Consider the following 21544-nt stretch of genomic DNA (forward strand, 5'->3'; position numbering starts at 1 on the left):
CCATAATATTGAGCTCAAATCTTTTTCAGACCTTCGACAACATAAAATGTGACTCTACAATAATCTGAAAGGAAAAACAGAATTTAAAAAATAGACATACATAATATTATTACTGATGTCCTTTATCAATAAATTAGCATGTATTCCATCAGAGCCCTTCAGCCACCGCCTCCCTGTGACCAAGGCTGTGGACACGAAAGGGGCGGCTCGCAGAGCGGGTCCTACAGAGACGAGACGCATCTTTGGTTGGCCTCATTAAATACCAAGTTCTGACCAACTGCACCCACTTGCCACAGCCTATAAAAGTACTGTTTGATGGCCACGAGCAGACCACCTGGGAACTTTTAACTATGCCAGGTCCAAAGGTGGGCCACTGAGGGACCCGGAGTCTGACAGGATGAAGCATGAAGGTGGCTGCGTGCGCCATGCAGAGTATAAGTCACATGGAAGAGTGGGTCACAGAATACAGGGGAGGACAAGGGGAGAAAAGGACAGAGGAACACACACCAGAACCGAGACGAGAGGGGGAGCAGGGAGCAGAGAGGAGAGGAGGGAAAGGAGAACAGAGAGAAGCAGAGATCAGAGAATCTAAGAGCAAGAGAAGCAAAGAAGGACCCAGATCCAGACAGGTGGGGAGCAGAGCCCTAGGGGTGTGAAAGGACAGCTCCGGGTTCTTAGCACAAAAAGCAGGATTTGAGCCTTCTCTGTGGTTTGAAAAATTAAAACATCTAGAACTAGAGTCCATTGATGAGTCTGGGCTTCCGCTTCTACAGGATTCTCTTCCACTTCTCAGAGTGAGCTGAGATGCCTCTTGGCTTCTTGGCCAAGAAGCTCCCCAAGGCAGGCTGTGTGCTGTGCCAGTCGGGGTTAACTGATACCCTTCTCCAGTGGCTTCCCTTTAGTTTCTGTTTGCAACCAGGTCCCCTACTGGAGCCTAGGCTGATGCTGGCTGGAGCGAGCCTCCCAGGGAATGGCAGGATCTGTGGGAGTGAGGGAAGTACCCTCCCTTTTAAATATGCATTTCCCCTATGGCCCAATATGGTGTCTGAAACTCCATGAGTTCAAGTCCTTCTTCTGAGTTAAAACATAAATAAATGCCCATGGAAAGGGTCACACATCAGCTTCTTTTGTCTATTTAAAACCTGGCAAGGACTTAGCTGATTAGATTGTCTCCCAGGTTGAAATGAAACAGGGACCCACAAGAAGGACATCCTTGGGGGGAGGAGGGACTCCTTGGAGGACAGACCCAGGACGGAATCATATGATGCTTCTTGGGGGAAGCCCCATCAGTGTGCAGAGCAGGGAGCTAGAGGCAGGGGGAGAGGAGTCCTCTAGGCAGCCAAGAGGCAGAATAAGGACACAGGATGGTTAAACAAGGTGGCAGCTGTCAAAAGAGGAGAGAGGAGCATGGGAAAGGGGAGTTTAAAAAAGATTAAAAATACATTATTTTCCAATTGCGTCATTTTCTCAGGACATACCACAGAGGTCAGGATGACAAAGGTGGCCCTGGTTGCTACTTGAAAGTCCAAAAACATAAAAAAAAAAAAAAAAAAAAAACCCTATTCAAGTCCTGCTGCTCCCTCCCAGTGGACAGGAAACCAGTTCCAGATATCTGCAACTCTTAGAAACAGAAGCCCTTACCGTATTGATGGGGGAGCCTCACTACCGGATCAAAGGGTAGAAGAGTAGAAAACAGCAAAGGAAGAGGAGATGCACCACCCCGGGTCCCTCCTCGGCCGAACAGACTGGCGTCCATCCTAATCACGACACGGGTATCCAAAACCAAAATGACCTCAGTAACTCTTCAAGGTGTTATCAGGTGTCCCCTTCCACTGACCAAGGAGACTTGTCCTTGGACACAGAAACTCTAGGGATGAAGTTCCAGAACCCCAAAGGCCACATTACTTTCCTGGGGGAAATTAGCCATCAATATTAGTCTCGGCAGCAATGATCAGAGACCAAGACTTCATAAGAAAAGTATCTGAATCTACAGATTCTTCTGGTACAGACAGGTTAGATGTCTCTGGGAAGATCGTGGGGCAGGCAGGATGAGGACTGGATTCCGGCCACCACTGTTGTTCCCCACCTCGCTGAGCAGTCGTGGGGCCCTGCTGCTTGCCCTGTGCCCGTTCCTGGCCCCCAGGAGTGCAACCAGAGCTGCTGCGAGTGACGACTTCAACTGATGCACCCCACTTCTCTCCTGCCTGGTTTTGGGGAGTATGTGTTCACACGTCCTGCCCCAATTCCTTTGTCTCTGGGCTCCAACCCTGGCATCCAGACCTTTCCTCCTCTCAGCATCAACGCTGCCTTCCAGAACCATCCATCCAGGGTAGGAGACCCTCTGTCATTTCCACTCAGAGGGGCTGTAGGGGGAGAGGGGCAGCAGAGAGATTCCAGGCAAGCGGCCAGTCTGGGCCAGGAGGAGGAGAATTAGTCACAGGCTCACAGATGTTAGAGACGAAAAGAACTTGCAGACACACACCTCACTCATCCATGCCACCTTGCGAGGTAGGCCCCTTTCCAGGAGCATATGTCCTGTTCCCATCCGACTGCAAAGGCTCTTTCTTACAATGAAGTATGTAGCGAGTGCGCCACGCATGATTGGTGCTGCCCCAACCACGGGAGGCAGAGACGAATGGACTGTCCGCTTCAGGAAAGGGCTGTCTCACCTCAAGAACACCATGCCTCTCCTGGGTGCTGCCTGCAGCCTCCCTTCTCTCTGTCCCTCCATCCCAACACAGACACCCCTGGCACATCTGAATACCACCCTTGCCCATAAACAGACCAGTCTCTGATCATCAGGGAAACTAACAGGGAAAGTGTGGGTATTGAAGGCCCAGCAAATAGAAACAGCACGAAGCGGCTGAGGCGGGAGCTGGTTGACGCGGCCTCTGATTACCACCCCCAGGAAGGTGATACCCTCTGAGACTGGTCCAAGGTGGCAATAGTCAGAGGAGCCTGGCGGGCTACAGTCCATGGAGTCGCAAAGAGTCAGACACCACTGAGTGACTAACACACTCACAACGGCAGTCACAGCTGATTTTCTATGACTATTCAGAAAGTAGGAAGAGACCATTTTCTCCACGACCTATAGCCATCCAGGGCAGTAAGGCAAAAATATTCCTCCTTCTTTGTCAACTTCTCATCTGCTGAGATAGAATCTCAGACCGATGTATATCTGATTTCACTTTCTCCAGACACACAGCAAGCTAGAAAAAAATAACCTTTCCGATTCCCCAAAGTGTCAGTGAGGAGTCTGATCTGATCCAGGACTCAAATGGATACCCAAGAGGGTATCCACTTGGAAGTGGGTGGGCTTGAGTGGGGGGCAGGTCTACTCTGGAGAGCAGAGACCTCAGTCCCTGGCTCCCCCCAGGCTGGGAACCAACCCACAGTTCTGTCCACCCTCATGGACCTCTCTCTAAAAAAAACCCAAAAACCTCCTTTGGACCATTTTTTAAAAGCCTTTATTGAATTTGTTATAATATTGCTTCTGTTTTATGTTTTGGCTTTTTGGCTGCGAGGCATGTGGGATCTTATCTCCCCAACCAGGGATCAAATCCGCATGCCCTGCACTGGAAGGGGAAGTCTTAACCACTGGACTGCCTCTTCTGCTACTTGTCTTTCATCTCAAGCTCTTCTCTCCTTCAGATCTGTTACCTTGTTTGAAACAGTGAGGTCCTAATCAAGACCAACTGGAAGAGGAAAGAATCAACTTTAACGGTCAAGCTCCAATTGGTCGCTCTCTGGGCAGCTGGGCTAGTCACCTCACAGGCTAAGCTGGATGTTTCAGGAAAACCAAGTCCATGATAGTGACCCCGGGCAAGCGCAGACCCCCGCTGAAGTCCCTGAAGATTACTTTCATCAGATAAGGGTCCTTGTTGCCACCCTGCCACTGCCAGCGCGTGACCGTGGCCAGTCACTTTCCTTTCCGACCCTCAATTTCTTCATCCATAAAGAAAGAGAACCATCCTACCGTCTAAATCCCCAGGTTCCTCTGAGAGCTAAACTGGCTAAGTGTAAATAGGCACTATCTCGTATAATGTGTAGTCCTAAATTGTAGGAGGCACTTGGTTTATTCAAAGGGGGAAAGAGAATGAAGCTGACTTCTGAAACTCCAGATCTAGTCCCCAGTCTCTCAATGGGAAAATCTAGAACCAAAATACATCCAAAAAAGCATGTTAATCACTTGCGGACCAAGACAGAGCCTCCATCCAGCTGAAAGTTGGGGGCAAGGGCATTGGAGCCTGGAGTCTGATGGCTGATTGTCCCTGCCCCTGATCCACAGCTCCACTTTATAATTTCCACATTGCTCCCTCCCTTCTAAAACTTTCTTTCCTCTTCTCACCTCCTTTAGCTTCTTCTCATCCTTCTCCAATCCCTCTTCCTCCTCCTTAAATGTGACACAGCAGCCACACAAACACACTGGAGACCACAAAAAATAAACTCAATGGAGAGATCTTAACCCATCGCAAAACTTTACAACCTAAAAACATGCCATGTTCTACTCCTCAGTGGTACCCAAACCTGGCTGTGTCTCAGAGTCCCTTGGGTGAAGTTTGTGAAAATTGCCATGAGTGGGCTTTATTCCAAACCTATTAAATCAGAATCCTTGAGTAAGGGATCAGAGACACTCTACTTTTAAATAATAATAACAATAAAATTTTAAAGTTCCTCTGTTGCTTCTAAGTTCCAGTCAGTTTAAGAACCACTACCATAGACTGTACAACTAAACAGCAAAACTGTATCAAGCTCCTTTCCCCTCTTTTCTTTGATGATTTTTTACCTCCTTCATTCCCATCACCCTCTCAACTTACAATGCCCATGTGGCTTTGCTTCCTGATTACTATATTTGCTTTCATATGAGCAATGAGAACACAGAAATGGTAAGAAAAAGAAAAGCAAAGGGGTTGGAGGGAACCGGAAGGACTACGCAGACAAGGACCTATGGAGGCAGAAGGTGGGAGAATGCACACGGAGGCCAGGTGGGAATAGGAGTGAGGGGGAGGGGGCAGGTGTTGGCAGGGGTAGGTGGGAGGGGTGGGTGACAGCATGGTGGGGAAATTACAGTGAAGTCTGGCTATAGTTGTCTGTTGTCATGGCAACACGATGCTGAAAGACTGAAGGCTGCTGCTCTTTACAACACTGGACCACATGTTCTCAAGGCAACAGAATGCATCGAAGACACATGGTGGCCAGACATGAGGTCTTGGGGGTGTGCCAGGAGTCCTCAGCCCAAGGCAGGCTACACTGGCTGTGCCATTACACTATCTCCCATCCTCAATGCCCACACCCTTCACCCCTAAATCTTTCCCTGGGTGCTCTGTTCCCTGTGGCACTGTTGTCAGTGCCAGAAGCCCCATTCGGAAAGGGGGGAAATTCTATTGGGCTGTAGTGATGTAGATGCAAATCCAGCAACTGGCCACTGGCCACTGGGAACTCTAGGAACTCAAAAGGATAGGAAACTACTTAGGGAGAGGAAAGCCAATCTCAATGTTTCTAACTTTTTCCATTGCATGGCTACTGTATTCCCAAGTCAATAAACATATTTTGCAAAAACAACAAAACCGCATCACTAGTACATATATCAAGAGTAAATGATGTCCAATTCCAGAGGAATTTGTATTCAATCATACCAAAATGATAATAGCATCAACTTATTAAAACCAGGAGTGTTCCTAACAGAGTAATGAGTCCTGGAAAGGTTATTTTCTTTTCTTTCATAATAGCTCTTTGAAGTTGATGCATATTAACCCCATCACAGAGGTGAGAAGAAACAGATCACAGAAGTCGCACAGCAAGGCAGAGGTCACTCAGCTTCTGAAAGATGGAGTCAGGGCTCAAAATGCACCAGGGTATATGTCCCGTCCACCACACTCTACTGCTTCCATCTGAAAAGATGCTAAGTCAAGTTGAATTGCTCCCTTCTTACACTTTCTAGAATGAATTAAAGATACCCATCTTTCCGCTAAGACTCAGAGTCTCGTGTTCTCCACTCTTCTCCTCATACAAATCTCCAGTGCCACCTCCTCAGAGACCTTCCCTGACAGCCCTAAAACAGCCTGCAACATCCCTTTCTGCTATTTTCATGAAAACATTTGCCACTGCCTGAAATAACACTGCTCCATTTATGTGTTTGTTTATTGTCACTCAATGTACCATGAGGACAGGACCTCTCTTATGGACTATATCTTTAAGACCTTGAACAGTTCCTGACACCCAGAAGACACTTAATAAATATTTTTGGAATGAATGAATAAATCAAGGAGAAAGGCTGTTGTTTGCTAAAGCAAGTTTCAAAATCCCTTCCTTCTACCATTGGAAACTTAATTGCACTGATTAAATTTCCTTGATGTTACCTGGCTGATTTGCATGTCGCAGGCATTGCATACATTTATCTTTCAAAACTTTTTGAAAATGTTTGTTTCTTTCTGCATCTCCCTTTGAAAGAGGCTAATAAAGTCAAGATAATCATCGGCACCCATCTGCTTTGCATGATAAAAGCTTTGCTCTGCCACCTCAGAATGCTCCCTGACCTGAGACTGTCCTCGTGCCATGACTGATGGAGATTAAGTGGATGTGAGTGCCAAGATATTGACTGCTGGCATCTGGCAGGTGTGAAGAATGGAAGGATGAGAGACAGCAGCCTGGACAGAGATAAGGAAGGTAACTTGCCAGTAACCAGAGATGAATCCTAGCATCCATTTTCATTTGGGTTTAAAATATTTTTAATTGCTACTGACAGCTGCTGCACTGAAATAATGAATCCACCCACACATGTAAATAAGTGTGTATTAAGGACTTAGCCTGTACCAGGTTATATGTTAGGATCTGCAGATACGGAAAGGAAAATGATGTAGACCCTGTTCTCATGAAGCCGGTAGTCGAGTAAGACAGGCAGCTAATAAAAAACGATGGCGATTCATTACAATTGTGATGAGGATGATGAAAAGTATGAAACGAAAGAGAATAAAGGGGAAAGAGGCAAAAATTTTTATTTCAGGGGAGAGAAAAAGAAAAAATCTGAAAGCAGGACACCGGATGAGGAGGGCAGCCTAGGTGATATGCTCTCTATCCTGAGCGCTGAGAAGAGAAAGATACAGGCAACCAACACAATGGAAAACACACACACATGCTCCTGTGCACACACATGTGAATGCACACAAAACAAAGAAGCAAAACCAAACCCAAGGAGAGAGGAGGACAGAAAAGGATGCTAAAAATGAGCCTCACTGCCCTGAAGCTCCATCAAAGAAGAGCTGCCTAACTGTATCACCTCACCTCTCAGCACTAACCCAGGTCCCAGGAATCCAGAATATATGAGCCAATTACCACGGAGCTTGGTGAGTTCTGATCCTGTCTTGGATGGCTTGCATGTGTATTCACATCACTATACTCACTCATTCATGTATTCAATGTAGACTTACTGAAAACCTCTCACAGACCCACTCTTACTGATTCCTGCTATTTATCAGGCCTTTTCTAAATGCTTTTTAATGGCTTTACCTAATAACCTTAAGAAACAGGGTCTATATTTACCACCATTTTATAGACGAGGAATCCAAGATTCAGAGAAGTCAAGTTACTTGCCGAGGGTCACACAGTAAACGGTGGAGCCAGGAAACATCCAGGCAACGAGACTCCAGGGCGCCCCTCTTCACTGAGATGTTGGTGTTACCAGATTCCTAGGGCTGCCCTAAGAGATGCATTACACACTTGGCAGCTTAAAACAATAGAAAATTTTTTTCTCATGGTTCCAGAGGCCAGAGCCTAAAATCAAGTGTCAGCGGGATCATGTTACTTCTTTTTTTAAAAAAAAGAAAACTATTTTGTATTGAGGTATAGCCAATTAATAATGTTGTGCACAGCAAAGGGACTCAGCCACACAGATACATGTATCCACTGTCACCCAAACTTCCCTCCCATCCAGGCTAAGTAGAGGTCCCAGTGCTCTACATCAGGTCTTTGTTGATGATCCATTTTAAATACAGCATTGGATCTAAGGGAGCATCTTCCCTGGCCTCTTCCAGCTTCTGGTGGTTTGCTTGGTTTGTGGCTAAATAACTCCAGACTCCACACCACGCCTTCTCATCTTCCATCTCCTAGAAGGATATGTGTCACTGGACTTAGGGTCTGTCTGGCTAATCCAAGATGATCTCATCATAAGAACCTAACTTACATCCGTTAAAGATCCTTTCTTCAAATGAGGTCACATTCACAGGGTTCAGGAGTTAGCACACAGATCTATCTTTGGGGGCCACCATTCAATCCACTGGAGTCTGTATAGAGAGTGTCCATTTTTATAACTGCTAATCATGTAATAACAGTTGGCTGTTGTTATTCAGTCACTAAGTCATATCTGACAGAGAGTCAGTGATGTTATCTAACCATCTCATCCTGTCACCCCCTTCTCCTCCTGCCCTAAATCTTTCCCAGCATCAGAACTTTTCCAATAGGTCAGCTCTTTGCATCGTGTGGCCAAAATATTAGAGCTTCAGCTTCAGCATCAGTCCTTCCAATGAATATTCAAAGCTGATTTCCTTTAGGATTGACTGGTTGAATCTCTTTGCTGTCCAAGGGACTCTCAAGAGTCTTCTCCAGCACCACAGTTTGAAAGCATCAATTCTTTGGGAACTCAGCCTTCTGCATGATCCAACTCTCACATCTGTACATGACTACTGGAAAAACCATAGCTTTGATTCTACAGACCTTTGTTGGCAAAGCAGTATCTCTGCTTTTTAATACACTGTCTAGGTTTGCCATAGCTTTCTCCTAAGTTGGCTACGACTATGCACCAGACATGTGGCATGTGCTGGGAACACAAAGTTAGTAAAGCCTGGCCTGCACCACAGTTGGGCCCATTGTACAGCAAATGAGACAGATAAGGAAACAAGATAGATTATCGTAAAAGCCCTTAAATAGGGCACAGGTGGAGCACAAAAAAATAAAAAGAAATAAGAAATTCTGTGATGATCAGAGTCAGAAAAGGGTGCACAGACATGCCATAATTTCTCTTGGAAAGTGAATAGGTTCTTCAGGGTGGATGAGGAGGAGGTTATTCAGAGGAGAAGAGGAGGCACCAGGCCAGAGATGTAAACTATCAAGGACCAGTCCAAGGAGCGGTGACTAACTCCGTGTGTCTTCATGACATGGGAGGGCCAGGAGGTGAAGAGGAAACGCTGGAGGAGTGGCCTGGGACCACATCCCAGAAGGTGTCCTAATCTCAGCTGTGCGAAGCCAGGGAAAAGTTTTCAATGAAAGTGTCTCACCGTCGGATTTGAGTTCCTAAAGAATCACACAGGTAATCTGCCATGTGGTGAGAGGAATAGAGGGCAGGAGTGCTAAGAGGGCAGGGTACCCACAACAAGGCTTTATTTATTTATTTAAACTTTTTATTTTATGTTGGAGGATGGTCGATCAACAATGTTGTGACAGTTTCAGGTGGACTGCAGAGGGACTCGGCCATACATATACATGTATCCACTCTCCTCTCAAATGCTGAGTGTCTTGGCACTAGCAGTAAAGAATCTGCCTGTCAATGCAGGAGATGCAAGAGACTTGGGTTCAATCCCTGAGTCGGGAACATCCCCTGGAGGAGGAAATGGCAATCCACTCCAGTATTCTTGCCCAGAAAATTCCATGGACAGAGGAGCCAGGTGCACTATAGTCCACGGGGCCGCAGAGTCGGACACAGCTAAGCACTCACACATCCTCCCCGCCCAAACTCCCCTCCCATCCCGGGTGCCACATATTGAGCAGAGTTTCCTGTGCTAGGACCTTATTGGTTACCCATTTTAAAAAGCAGCATGTATATGTTGATCCCAAGCTCCCTAACTATCCCTTCCCCTCATCCTTCCCTCCCTAGTAACCAAAAGTAAGGCTTCTTTACTGTTTGTTGGCAGAACTGTCCTAAGGGGAGGGGAGGGGCCAGGTTGATTCCCAGATTGGTCAATTGCTCCCTGCTGCTTTATATATAAGCCTCTCTTTCCCCTTGTTCCTGTTCTTATCTAAGAAGTTTTTTTTAGCTCTTTCCCATCTCCCCCTCCTCTGACCATCCCTCAGATGGGGGTTCTATTCTGGACACACTTCCCTCCTAGTCCCCTTGTTGGTTCTGAGCTTCTCCTCCACCCTCCTACTTTCAACCATCCTCTCCTTGCTAACAAGGCTCATCTCTTAATTTCCAGCCCAGACCACTCTCTTTAACCTCCAGTCCCAAATCCAGCTGCTTCCCAGACATTTCCCCTTCTGTGACCTAACCATGCTTCAATCCCACTCAGCCTCATTCCTGCTGTCACCAAATCTGTGACAAATCTAACGACTCTTGTCATCATGCTTGTAACAGCACTAAAAGGGTCAACGGTGTTCACTGCCGCAGAAGGTCACCGGCGACTTGAAAAGCCCATTTGGATTTGGCATTTTGGATAAAGGGAAAGATGAGGAAGTGAAAACAGCAATTTCAAATGAGTATGTAAGGAATTTAACTATGAAAAGAAAGAGCAAGGGAGGAAAAACTGGGGTCAAGGAAAGCTTTCAGGTGTGTTTATTTATTGATATGAGAGTGATCTGAACAGGTTCAATGAGGGCAAAATTGACATTTCGGGCAAGACTATTCTTGACTGGCGGATACTGTCCTATGTACCACAGGACACAGCATGCCTGGCCTCTGGGTTCTAAGCACTGGTAACAGGCGCATGCACACCACTAAGCTAGACGGCAGATTCCAGCAAGGAGGAAGAAGTGGATAATTAAAGGGAAAAAGGACATAATTGACAAGTCAAGGCCCGAGTTCTGGAGGACACATGACTAGACCAAGGGCACAAAAGTTGTTTGGTATGAAGCAGGAGAAATGACAGATGAGAGATGCTGAGCCTTAGAGTTACACAAATACTGGTTGTATTCCCAGGTGATCACTTAACTTCCTTTGAGAGATACTGATGATGAACCTCAAAGCTGGCCCCAACACTTGTCCCCTTTCCACTCTTTCAGGGAGCCTGCAACCCCCACAGGGTGGCCATGTGATAAGACATGGGGTCGTGAGATCCAGGATATGGGGAAGACTTTTCCTGATTTACTAGCCACCTCTGCCTGTCCCTGCTTTTGGGTATGAGTGGGATACCTAAAGCTAGAGCAGCCTCCTCATTTCCATGATCAAAATGTCAAGAGAACCCCAGAGATGAGCCCTGACTTCCTCAGTGCGTGGACTGGGAGTTTTAAAGTCAACCAAAAAAATTAAAACTTCCAGTCCCACAATTTTTCTAGCTATGTGACTTTGGCCACAATACATAAACTCTCTCTGATTTCTTTTCCCTGTCAAATGAAATAATACTACATATTTCATAGGATTACTTAAGAAATAGCATACTCATTAACATCATGCATGGCACAAAGTTGGCACCTGATGGTATCAGCTTCATTACCGTCTTGTCCCTCCCACCTCTATGTCTTAATTCTGCTCATCCCCCAAGAGTGTTCTAACACCACCATTTGCTCTTGAAGAAAGAGCAAGAAATACCCAATGCTGTCCCAGGAAATACCATATCACAAACAACTAAGCAGCAGCGTAAAATCTCTAAGTCACTGAAACATAGGGAAGAAGCATGAAGTGGGCTATGAACAGCATGGCCATCTTGCTTTCAAGATTCTGTTGGAGAGGGAAACCTACAAGAGCAGATGGAAGCAGTTAAGACTATTTACAGCAGGGGTCTCCAACCTTCTGGGGTCTAATGCCTGGTGATCTAAGGTGCAGCTGATGTAATAATAACAGAAATAAAGTGCACAATAAAGTATAGCACTTGAATCATCCTTAAACCATCCCGCCCAGCCCCTGATTCCATGGAAAATTGTCCCTGGTGCCAAAAAGGTAGGGGACCGCTGATTTTCAGGGTCACACACCACCGCTGGCTCAACTCCCTCCAAACCTATTTCCATTAGGTAAGGGGAGGAGGAAGGAGTATAGAGAGGAGGAGATGGGGACAAAGGAGAATAAGGGCCATCTTCCTCACCCCAGCTGGATTCCAAAGTGTGGGTCTCTACACAGAAAATTAGAGTGCTAGTCAAAGTATGAATTCTCAGCCAAGAAATTTAGAAATGAAGGAATCATAGCAACAGAAGCCAGAGTAAGAAACTTTCACCTGTCCTTCAGGGAGGAACAAGGTAAGGAGCATGACACACATCTAGCTACTGTTCTATATCTGATCAATGCATCTGTTTTCAGACCCTGACCCTCTACTCAGAGGCACACCTGCTCTCTCCCATTCTTGCAGCATTAGAGCTTGGATCTTCTATTCTTCTGCCTGATCCTACTGCAAGTCTCACTCTCTGGGTTCCTTCCTACAACCTTCCCAAGCTCTTTCATTGGTCCTGATGATAGTGACAAGGTAACTGTCAATGACTGTCATTCCCTAGTGCCACTCTTTAATTCCTTCACCTAAAGTATCTGTTTGCCCAAGCACTTTTCCAACTATTTTATTTATCTTCCAAATGTTGTAAAGTGTGTAGGGCAGAAAACAAAATTTAAATCTTATAAAACAGAAGTATCATGGAGTATCCATGAGTATCATAAAGCTAAAGCAATTTGTTTGTCTCAATTCCCAAAGCTCGTAAGAGTGGAGACTGAAACAACTCACGACTTACAATTCTTAGTGCAGAGCTTTGTTGGGTAGAATTGTATAAATAGAAAGCACAGGCTTCAAAATAGGTACTTCTGGGATCTGAATCCCAGTCCCATTGCTCATAAGCTGTGATATCTTGGACTAGTTACTTAACTTCTCTGAGCTAAAATCTGAAAACCCAAGAAAGAGTTCAGCAAATCAGCAGAGAAACCTCCTGGAAAGAAATGACAGTTTACGTCTAGCTTCAGTTCATTATTTGGATTCAGATGGGCATCCTAAATCCAGCATCTCAGGGAGAATAAAAGCAATTATAACAAAGGCAAAATAAAACAGACACTTTATACTCAGGTGGGGAACTGCCAAAAATCACCTCATACATTTTTAAATGGGTTCTGCTACTATTCTAAACAGTCTCTTTCAACAAGCACCTAGCAGTTCTTTCCTCGTTAGAGTTTTCCGTTAAATGAACGTGCCCCTTTTTGGCTGGCCCTGGAGGGGCTATATCACTGATGAGTCTCGGCCTCCTTGGTGGGGTGAGACAAGCTCCCACCACACCTCAGAGCCCATTCCCAGGTTTTCACCTGACCTGCCTCCATCTGCAGTTCAGCACTGTTTCCATAATTGGCTATGATTCTAATCAATTCTCCTCCTGTATCATGAAGCCATCTCCCTTTCTTCAACCTGCTCCATATGCCCTTCAGCTTAGCCTACTGAATGCTTTGCTAGACACTTAGTGAAGCACCTGCTCTGTATGACCTCATTTAATCTTCAACAACCCTGTAATGGAATACATTATAATCCCCATGACACAGACAAGAAAACCAAGGTTTACAGTAAGTGGTTGGTAAGTTGGCCAGATCCTCATGCCTAGCAAGTGATTGTTAAAACTGTTTTGACTCTGAATTCTGAGCTTAGAAGACCTCTGCTCCACCAACTCCCATGCTTCTTTCTGCCACAGTACAAGAGCATTTCCTCAACGGGAAAGTACAGCACTAATTAATATTTGTGATTAATTAGCATATGCAAAAATGTGAGCTGACCAGATGCTGAACTCACATCTCCCTACTTGTGCCAAAAAGTCTTTATAACTCCATGTGCTACCTTTCTTCCATCACAGACTCCCTGCATCGGGAATTTCGTCCCTGTAAAGCAATCTTCCACAAACACACATAATAAGTGAGCTTTATTTCAAACAAACAAACAAACAAAAAACCGAGTCAAAACAGTGGCAATTTCCTATCTCTTAGAAGAAGAAAGCAAAAGAGAAGGCTTAGTCACCATCCTTCAGGTGGCAACTGCACCTTCAAGACTACTCCTTACACACAGTAAAGCTGTATTTTTTAGATTTTTCTGCATTAGTTCCACTTTCAAATGCATTGTCCTATTGCCCCCATAGTTGATTCAGTGTTGTAAAACTCCATGTCCCCATTCTATGTTGGTAAAATATGGTCATGGTACCAAAAATACACTTCTATCAAAAAAAAAAAAAAAAGCTGGCCTCAGAATTTGAAGTTATTTTATTTTTGAAACTTGTCCCCAAAGGTTATTTCTTGGAGATCTGGGGGCCTCTTTTCATTTGCCTGCCAGTCAACCTCTTCGGCCTATGAACGCCCCTCTTTCACAGCTGCCCACAATCTCGGCGTTGCTGCCCTTGGGGTCCCGGCGGTCCTCGGGCCCCTCCCCACGCCTGCTGCTGCAGCCGCCCCCTGCCCATCGGGGCTTCTCACCCCGGGGACCGAACCTTCAACCCTCCCACTTCTGTGGCACCAGGACTTCCTGCTTGCTTCTTTCTCCTTTTTCTTCTTTCTACCTGCCTTTCAGAAACTTCTTTTCCGGTCCAAAGTCAGTTAGATATTATGTAGGCTATTTTGAGGAAAGTGCCTAAAAATCTGGAGAAGGAGATGGCAATCCACTCCAGTACTCTTGCCTAGAGAATTCCATGGACAGAGGAGCCTGGTGGGCTGCTGTCCATGGGGTCGCACAGAGTCAGACACGACTGAAGCGACTTAGCATGCATGCATGCATTGGAGAAGGAAATGGCAACCCACTCCAGTATTCTTGCCTGGAGAATCCCAGGTCCGGGGAGCCTGGTAGGCTGCCATCTATGGGGTCGCAAAGAGTTGGGCACAACTAAAGCAACTTAGCAGCAGCAGCAGCAGCCTAAAAGTCATTACCTACCTCCTTTTTTTGATGAAGAGAGAAAAAGATAAGATGGGATCTTGAGGTGTGGCTGTGGTGTGGGGGGAGGGTATTGGGGCTGAGATAAGAGGGGAATTCTCATTACAATGACCCAGAAGAGGCCTCCTCACTGGTTTCCATCTTGCGTTTTTACCCCTGGAGCTGGTAGCCTATGGGCCCCCTACAGAATTATGCTACTCCTAAGCTTCCACTATTTCATATCTCATTAATCCTCATCTCTAGTCAGACTCCAATATTGCCACAATGAATCAAGCAACAGATCCCCTGTCATCAGATGATATCTGCCACCATTAGGTAACAGAGGAAGAAGTAAAGAATATCATGGTATGTGAAACCTTAGCCAGCCTCTCCATTCTCTTGAGAGAGTATCAAGCACATGGCCTATGGAGCCAGCCCCCAATGTTAAAAGTCCTGGATGTCACTTACTAGCAGCATCATTTGGGAGGTTATTCAATCTTTCTGAGCCTGTTTTCTCATCTCCTAAATGGAAATGAATAATACTACTTAGCTCACTGGGCTATTGAGAGTGTTAAATAAGATAATGCAGGCAAAGCAACATGTGCCCAGCACATGGTAGACACTCAAAGCACCTCGGATACATCAATGAACAAAAGAGGCCAGTCTCTCCACACCACCTGCACCATTCTTCAAATTATTACACTGTTATTATTGTGTGTTTGTAAGAGACATAACAAATAACTGCAACAAAGAGACACAATCAACCAGTTTAGCCAACAACCTTTTATACTGGGGAGGGGTGAGCCTGAAACAACATAGGTTGCACCAAAGCCCAGAGATGCTAAATCAATCAATCATTTTCACCTGTCTTGCTCTCACAGTAACTTTGCACTTATTTATAACTCAAAAATTTGTCTCATCCATCTTGGCATTCTTTCCATGTACACTGTGCCCTCAAAATACCACTGCTAAAATATAATCTACTAAGGACAAAACAAAATCTTCCTGAAGTAAAAACTCAGTAAGTTTTGCTATGTTTGCTTATGTATGACTAAGTCACTTCAGTTGTATTCGACTCTTTGCAACCCTACGGACTATAGCTCACCAGGCTCCTCTGTCCATGGGATTCTCCAGGCAAGAATACTAGAGTGGATTGCCATGCCCTCATCCAGGGCGTCTTACCTAACCCAGGGACTGAACCCACATCTCTTACGTCTCCTGCATTGGCAGGCAGATTCTTTGCCACTAGTGCCATCTGGGAAGCCGTAGTTCTTGCTGTAGTATAGTACAGTGTTAGTCACTCAGTTGTGTCCAACTCTCTGAGTCCACCAGTTTCCACTGTCCATAGGATTCTCCAGGCAACAGTACTAGAGTGGATTGCCATGCCCTTATCCAGGGCATCTTTCCAACCTAGGGATTGAACCCACGTCTCTTATGTCTCCTGAATTGGCAGGCAGATTATTTACCACTAGTGCCATCTGGGAAGCCCTAGTTCTTGCTCTAGTATAGTATAGTGTTAGTCACTCAGTTGTGTCCAACTCTCTGAGCCCACTGTGCTCCACTGTCCATGGGATGCTCCAGGCAAGAGTACTGGTGTGGGTTGCCATTCCCTTCTCCAGGGGATCTTCCCAATTCAGGAATCGAACCCAGGTCTCCTGCATGGATTCTTTACCAGCTGACCTACTAGGGAAGCTTTTGCTATGTGAAAGTGAAATTCACTCAGTCATGTTCATCTCTTTGCAACCCCATGGACTATACAGTCCATGGAATTCTCCAGGCCAGAACATTGAACTGGGTAGCCTTTCCCTTCTCCAGGGGATCTTCCCAACCTAGGGACTGAACCCAGGTCCCCCACATCACAGCTGGATTCTTTACCAGTTGAGCCACAAAGGAAGCCCAAGAATACTGGAGTGGGTAGCCTATCCCTTCTCCAGCGGATCTTCCCAGCCCAGGAATCCAACTGGGGTCTCCTGCATTGCAGGCAGATTCTTTACCAACTGAGCTATGAGGGAAGCAACTTTTTGCTATAGTCAGTCTATAATTTCCATTCTGTTCAAGTTTATCCCACTTCCCTTAACATGGGCTCTTTGTGGAAGCATTTTTCTAACATCCTTACCTGTGCCTTTATCCATGTGAATGGGACAATATCTTTCTCATATTAGTACTTTCCACTTGACCTTTCCTAGACTGAATAAAGGAAGCTCCTAAACAGACATGAGTCGTCTCCGCCTGCTGCCAACAGATGGCGACAGGGATCATGCAAGGTTATTTCACTCTGTTCAGCCCTGCGCCCTGACGGTTCTCTACTTGCCAAGTTGCAGGCTTATGGTGTCTGTGCTAGGTTTTGAGGTGTTTGCAAACATCATTAACCCCACAAGATGTCCTTTAAGTACAAAACTGAAGGCAGTTTTGAAAATGACGTTAAGAAGTATAAAATGACAATGCAGAAGTAGAAACACTTTAAGAAACCTAAAGTGATACAAAACAAATACCATATCTGTGAAATGAATCATTCTAAGATGATATGAATGACTAAGATACGAATGATATGATATGAATGACTGCAAAGACACTATGTATGTGAAAATAACTGTACTTAAGCAATAAGCAGTAACCATTGTATAAAGCAAGGAAAAATAACTAAGCGAAAAATGTAAAAACAAAACATAACTACAGACAAAACACTTTTTCTGCAGTTAAGAGGGTAAGCATCAGTGTCACAGGATAATTACTTTATCATGTGACAATTAATCTAATATTAATGCAGCAGAGACTACGATTTATTTGTGGCCTTACAGCAGCGGTTCTCAGCCTTAACTGCACACTAGAATGATCAGGGGAGCTTTTAAAAATCCTGAAGCCCAGACTGTGCCCCAGAACCTCTATGCATAGGACTCAGGCACTTAGGAAATTCCAAGGTGTGGACAAGGTTAAGAACCACCACCTTTCAAAGCTCAGCCTGGAGAAAAACACAGATGTGACTGGTTCTATGGATTAAAATCCATTCATATGTGCAGATCAATGTGTGTTGAGCCTGGACACCTTAGTAAGAAGTACTTCTCGAGGACACCTGTATCTCCAAGGAGATAAATTACCTGACTCAAGAGATTTTGCTTTTTAGATTCCAGAAATTGGTATGGGGAAAGAAAGGATATTATCAAGGAAGAATAGAGCACACCTTTTTTAAAGTTTGGAAGGAGCTATTCATTCATGTATTTGAAAAAAATAAATCACCGAGCTACCAGCTTCAACATCTCTTAGCCATTTCGGTAAATTCATTTACAAACAAATGGACACACAACCTGTTCAAAACAGAAGGAGCTGCTAGACACAAGCACCTTGCCCTCACTTTAATCTCCAAACAGTTAAGACTAGTTCCTGGACCATCCCCTCACCCAGTGCATTCTGGTTACCCTCCATCTTTCATAACCAGATTTGGCATGTAAACAAATGGATCATTTGGCTCTCATGCGCAACCCTCAGGCTCTTCTCAGCACGACCCCCTTTTACCTTGTCCGCCATTATCATCGAAGAGCCCCCGTGGATGCCCAGGATGGGGGTGAGAGTCTGGGCTGAGATGAAGTCAAGGATCTGGGCAATGGCTTCCTGGTCCGTGTCGTCAGCAAACACCACCCCCTGGATCTTCCGGTCGGACATGAGATCACAGATGCGGGTTATGATGCTCTTTGGGTCCGTCTCGTTCATGGCCACCAGCTCCACGCGGGGCACCACGGAGAGATGGTGGAAATCATCTTTCTCGTGGGCGTCCTTGATGGCCACCTCGTCTGAAGTGCCCACAAGGATGACAGCGATGCCGATGCTGGGCGGGCTCTTCTGAGAACGAGCTCTGCTGCCAGACACGGCCAGGACAGCCAGCACCAACCAGAACTTGGGGGAACAGCACTCCGCTCTGGGCTTCATCTTCAACTCGTCGACTCCCTGGAAACACACACACACAGAGGTTAAATTAAAACCCACACCGTCTGGGGAGAAGCTGGATACTCCAAGTCAAGGAACTTATCTCCTTTTCCTGATCCTCAAACCCAACCTTTATCTTCTAGCTTGGTTTCTTATCTCTCGTGTTTGAGCAGCAGAGTAAGAGGGGGAAAAAAAAAAAATTTCCCAAAGCATCAGAAATCCTCGAGCAAGACAGTAAAAGATGCTATTGCTCCAGCCATCATCAGCAGACAGGCAGGGACAAGCCATGGAAAGAGGATGCAAGTGGTCCAGGCAGTCATGCCAAGTACTCCAACACAGGATTCTCCAAAAAGGGGTCTGACTGTTGCTGTGAGATCCCTGGTACCCCAGTCACAAGCCATCCTTTAATGGCTCTTGAGGCCAAAGGATGGCAAAGGCCAGGCAAAATGAGCAGCAAGATGGGCTCAGCAGAGGCTACCAACAAAACATGACCTGGAGCAGCCAGATATAGGAAGCTACAAACACTGAAGCCCCCAGCCTTGCTACCTGTACTTCGTATTCACCTCAAAGAGGAAAAGAGACTGCAGATTCTTCAGCAATCCATCTGGCTCTTATTACTATATCAAAAACAACCCATACATGGGCAGTACTTTTAAAACACATCTCCTTTGATCCTTACAATAACCCAGCAGGGGGAAATAAGAAAAAGATTATTATCACCATTTTACGGATGTTGAAGCGAAGCCTAAGAAGACCAAGACCGTGAACCAATTAAGTGAAATGAACATGCGCCCAGATCTTCCAGCTTTCAGACCAGTTTACATCACACTGCCTCTTACATCATCAGTTATTACGAGGACAGTTTTATTCCCATTTGATTATGCATCAAAGTATGGTGATTTTGACAAATGCTATTAAATTACTGGTAGAGTTTCCTTCTTGAAATGACTGACTTCATGTTTGCATACGATTCATCACTTTCCACCCTTTACAACGAGCTCCTGCCTTTTTACTTTCACATATACCCCTAAATATTAAACTCGGCACCAGACTGAGGGTGCAGCTCTCCACAGAGACGTATAATCATTTGTTATGCATCATGTGCTAGGCACCGTAATAAGCATGTCTTCCTATGTAATCTCTTTGGTCTTCCTGCTGTTGCTGCTGCTGCTAAGTCGCTTCAGTCGTGTCCGACTCTGTGTGACCCCATAGACGGCAGCCCACCAGGCTCCCCCATCCCTGGGATTCTCCAGGCAAGAACACTGGAGCGGGTTGCCATTTCCTTCTCCAATGCATGAAAGTGAAAAGTGAAAGTGAAGTCGCTCAGTCGTGTCCGACTCTTAGCGACCCCATGGACTGCAGCCCACCAGGCTCCTCTGTCCATGGGATTTTCCAGGCAAGAGTACTAGAGTGGGATGCCATTACCTTCTCTGTCGGTCTTCCTAGAAACCCGATAAACTAGGCATTTTATCCCCACTTTTCAAATGGAGAATCTGAAGCTCAAAACACTTACATGGTGTTGCCAAGGTCAATGATATTACAACAGCATGCCAATACATACACATAGCATCTTTATACTCCCAGGAAACAGTCTACAAACTGCACCCCAAGCCAAAACTAGGGTTTTCATTCCTCTCCAAAGAGAGAGATGGTATAATCAAGGATGAAAATGATGCTTCATATCTCCTGCTTCTTTGGGGTGGGGGGAGGAGAAGTAAGATATTAAGAATCTAAAAGCTTTGAGAGTCTAGCTAATAAAAAGAAAACAATAATGATGAGGGTGTTGAGCAAAGAAAGATAAGTCAGTATTCAGGCAGAGCAGACTGGCTGCAGAGAGCATTAATGATTTGGGGCTAAGATGCTGAGGACATTTTGCGGCTGAAGAAGCACAAAATCCAATCCAGGTCTTGGCAGAAAACATATTCTGGAACCCTTGCAGTTGTGGTCATCCTTCCACACTGCCAAGAAGGTGCCTTGTATCGATGGCCTTGTCTCTCTCACGCACGATAAGATGAGCGGCTCAGCGGTACACATCTGAGCAAAGTTTGCTCCTGATGGCTTCCTTGGCTATGCCACTGTGGAAACAGGGAATGACGACGAGGCCCTGGCAAACGGTGTGCTGAACTGTCCCCAGCAGGGCAGGGCAACCGAGGCCTGAATTCTCCATCCCTGAGCTCCCAGCCAAGCAGCACTATTTAGAGTCCAGCAGCACCGAATTCTCAAAAGCAGACAGATGGGTTTAGCATCTCAAAGAGCTATTGGCATCACATCTGTTACATTTCAAGGACTGACTCTCAAGGAGAACCAAAAGATTTAGAAGTTGGCAAAAGTAGCAACTAACTTCATTCCAGTGGGGTTCTAATCCTACCATCATCAGTCACTACATCAGATTCTTTCACACTGAAAAGTGGCCCACTCTGTCATGACAGTTTATTAACTTTAATGCACTTCCCTCTCCCATTCTGATGTTTTATTTGCTCTCTTAAAGACACCTCTTACATTCCTCTATTTCTTCTCACACAATATATTACACTTTGTTATGCGATGGCGACTGGTGACACTCGAAGAATAGACTCTGGTTTTACTGAGCGTCTCTTTTATACTCAGGATCGAGCAAAGCACTTAACAAAGCAATACATTATGGAAGATACCAGTAACAGAGGGACTGCGAGACAAAGAAGTGCCATGAATACAAACTCAATTTCACACATTAGAAGGGGGTTGGTGGAGGGAAAGCTTGTAGTCCAAGATAAGCAAATTGGTTTTTCTCCCTTCCATCCAGATCACGGTCAGTCTTCAGGAACCTGCTTTATGAAACGGCAGCCCCCTCCTCTGTACTGCACTCCCCCTCCCCCAGG

The 21544-nt window shown here is 45.5% G+C and overlaps 1 protein-coding gene across 2 annotated transcripts in view; it reads right to left on the reverse strand.

Annotated features, from left to right (window-relative positions):
- GRIN2B (glutamate ionotropic receptor NMDA type subunit 2B) overlaps positions 1-21544 on the reverse strand; it is a 483052-nt gene that overhangs the window by 321338 nt on the left and 140170 nt on the right. For both annotated transcript variants that reach the window (XM_070453649.1, XM_070453650.1), the window contains one exon: positions 18279-18707. In XM_070453649.1, coding sequence (XP_070309750.1) covers positions 18279-18689 — 411 coding nt within the window. In that variant the 5' untranslated portion in view covers positions 18690-18707. The remainder of the gene's footprint in view (positions 1-18278; positions 18708-21544) is intronic.

This window comes from Odocoileus virginianus, chromosome 23, assembly GCF_023699985.2.
Source record: "Odocoileus virginianus isolate 20LAN1187 ecotype Illinois chromosome 23, Ovbor_1.2, whole genome shotgun sequence".
Classification (NCBI taxonomy): Eukaryota; Metazoa; Chordata; class Mammalia; order Artiodactyla; family Cervidae; genus Odocoileus; species Odocoileus virginianus.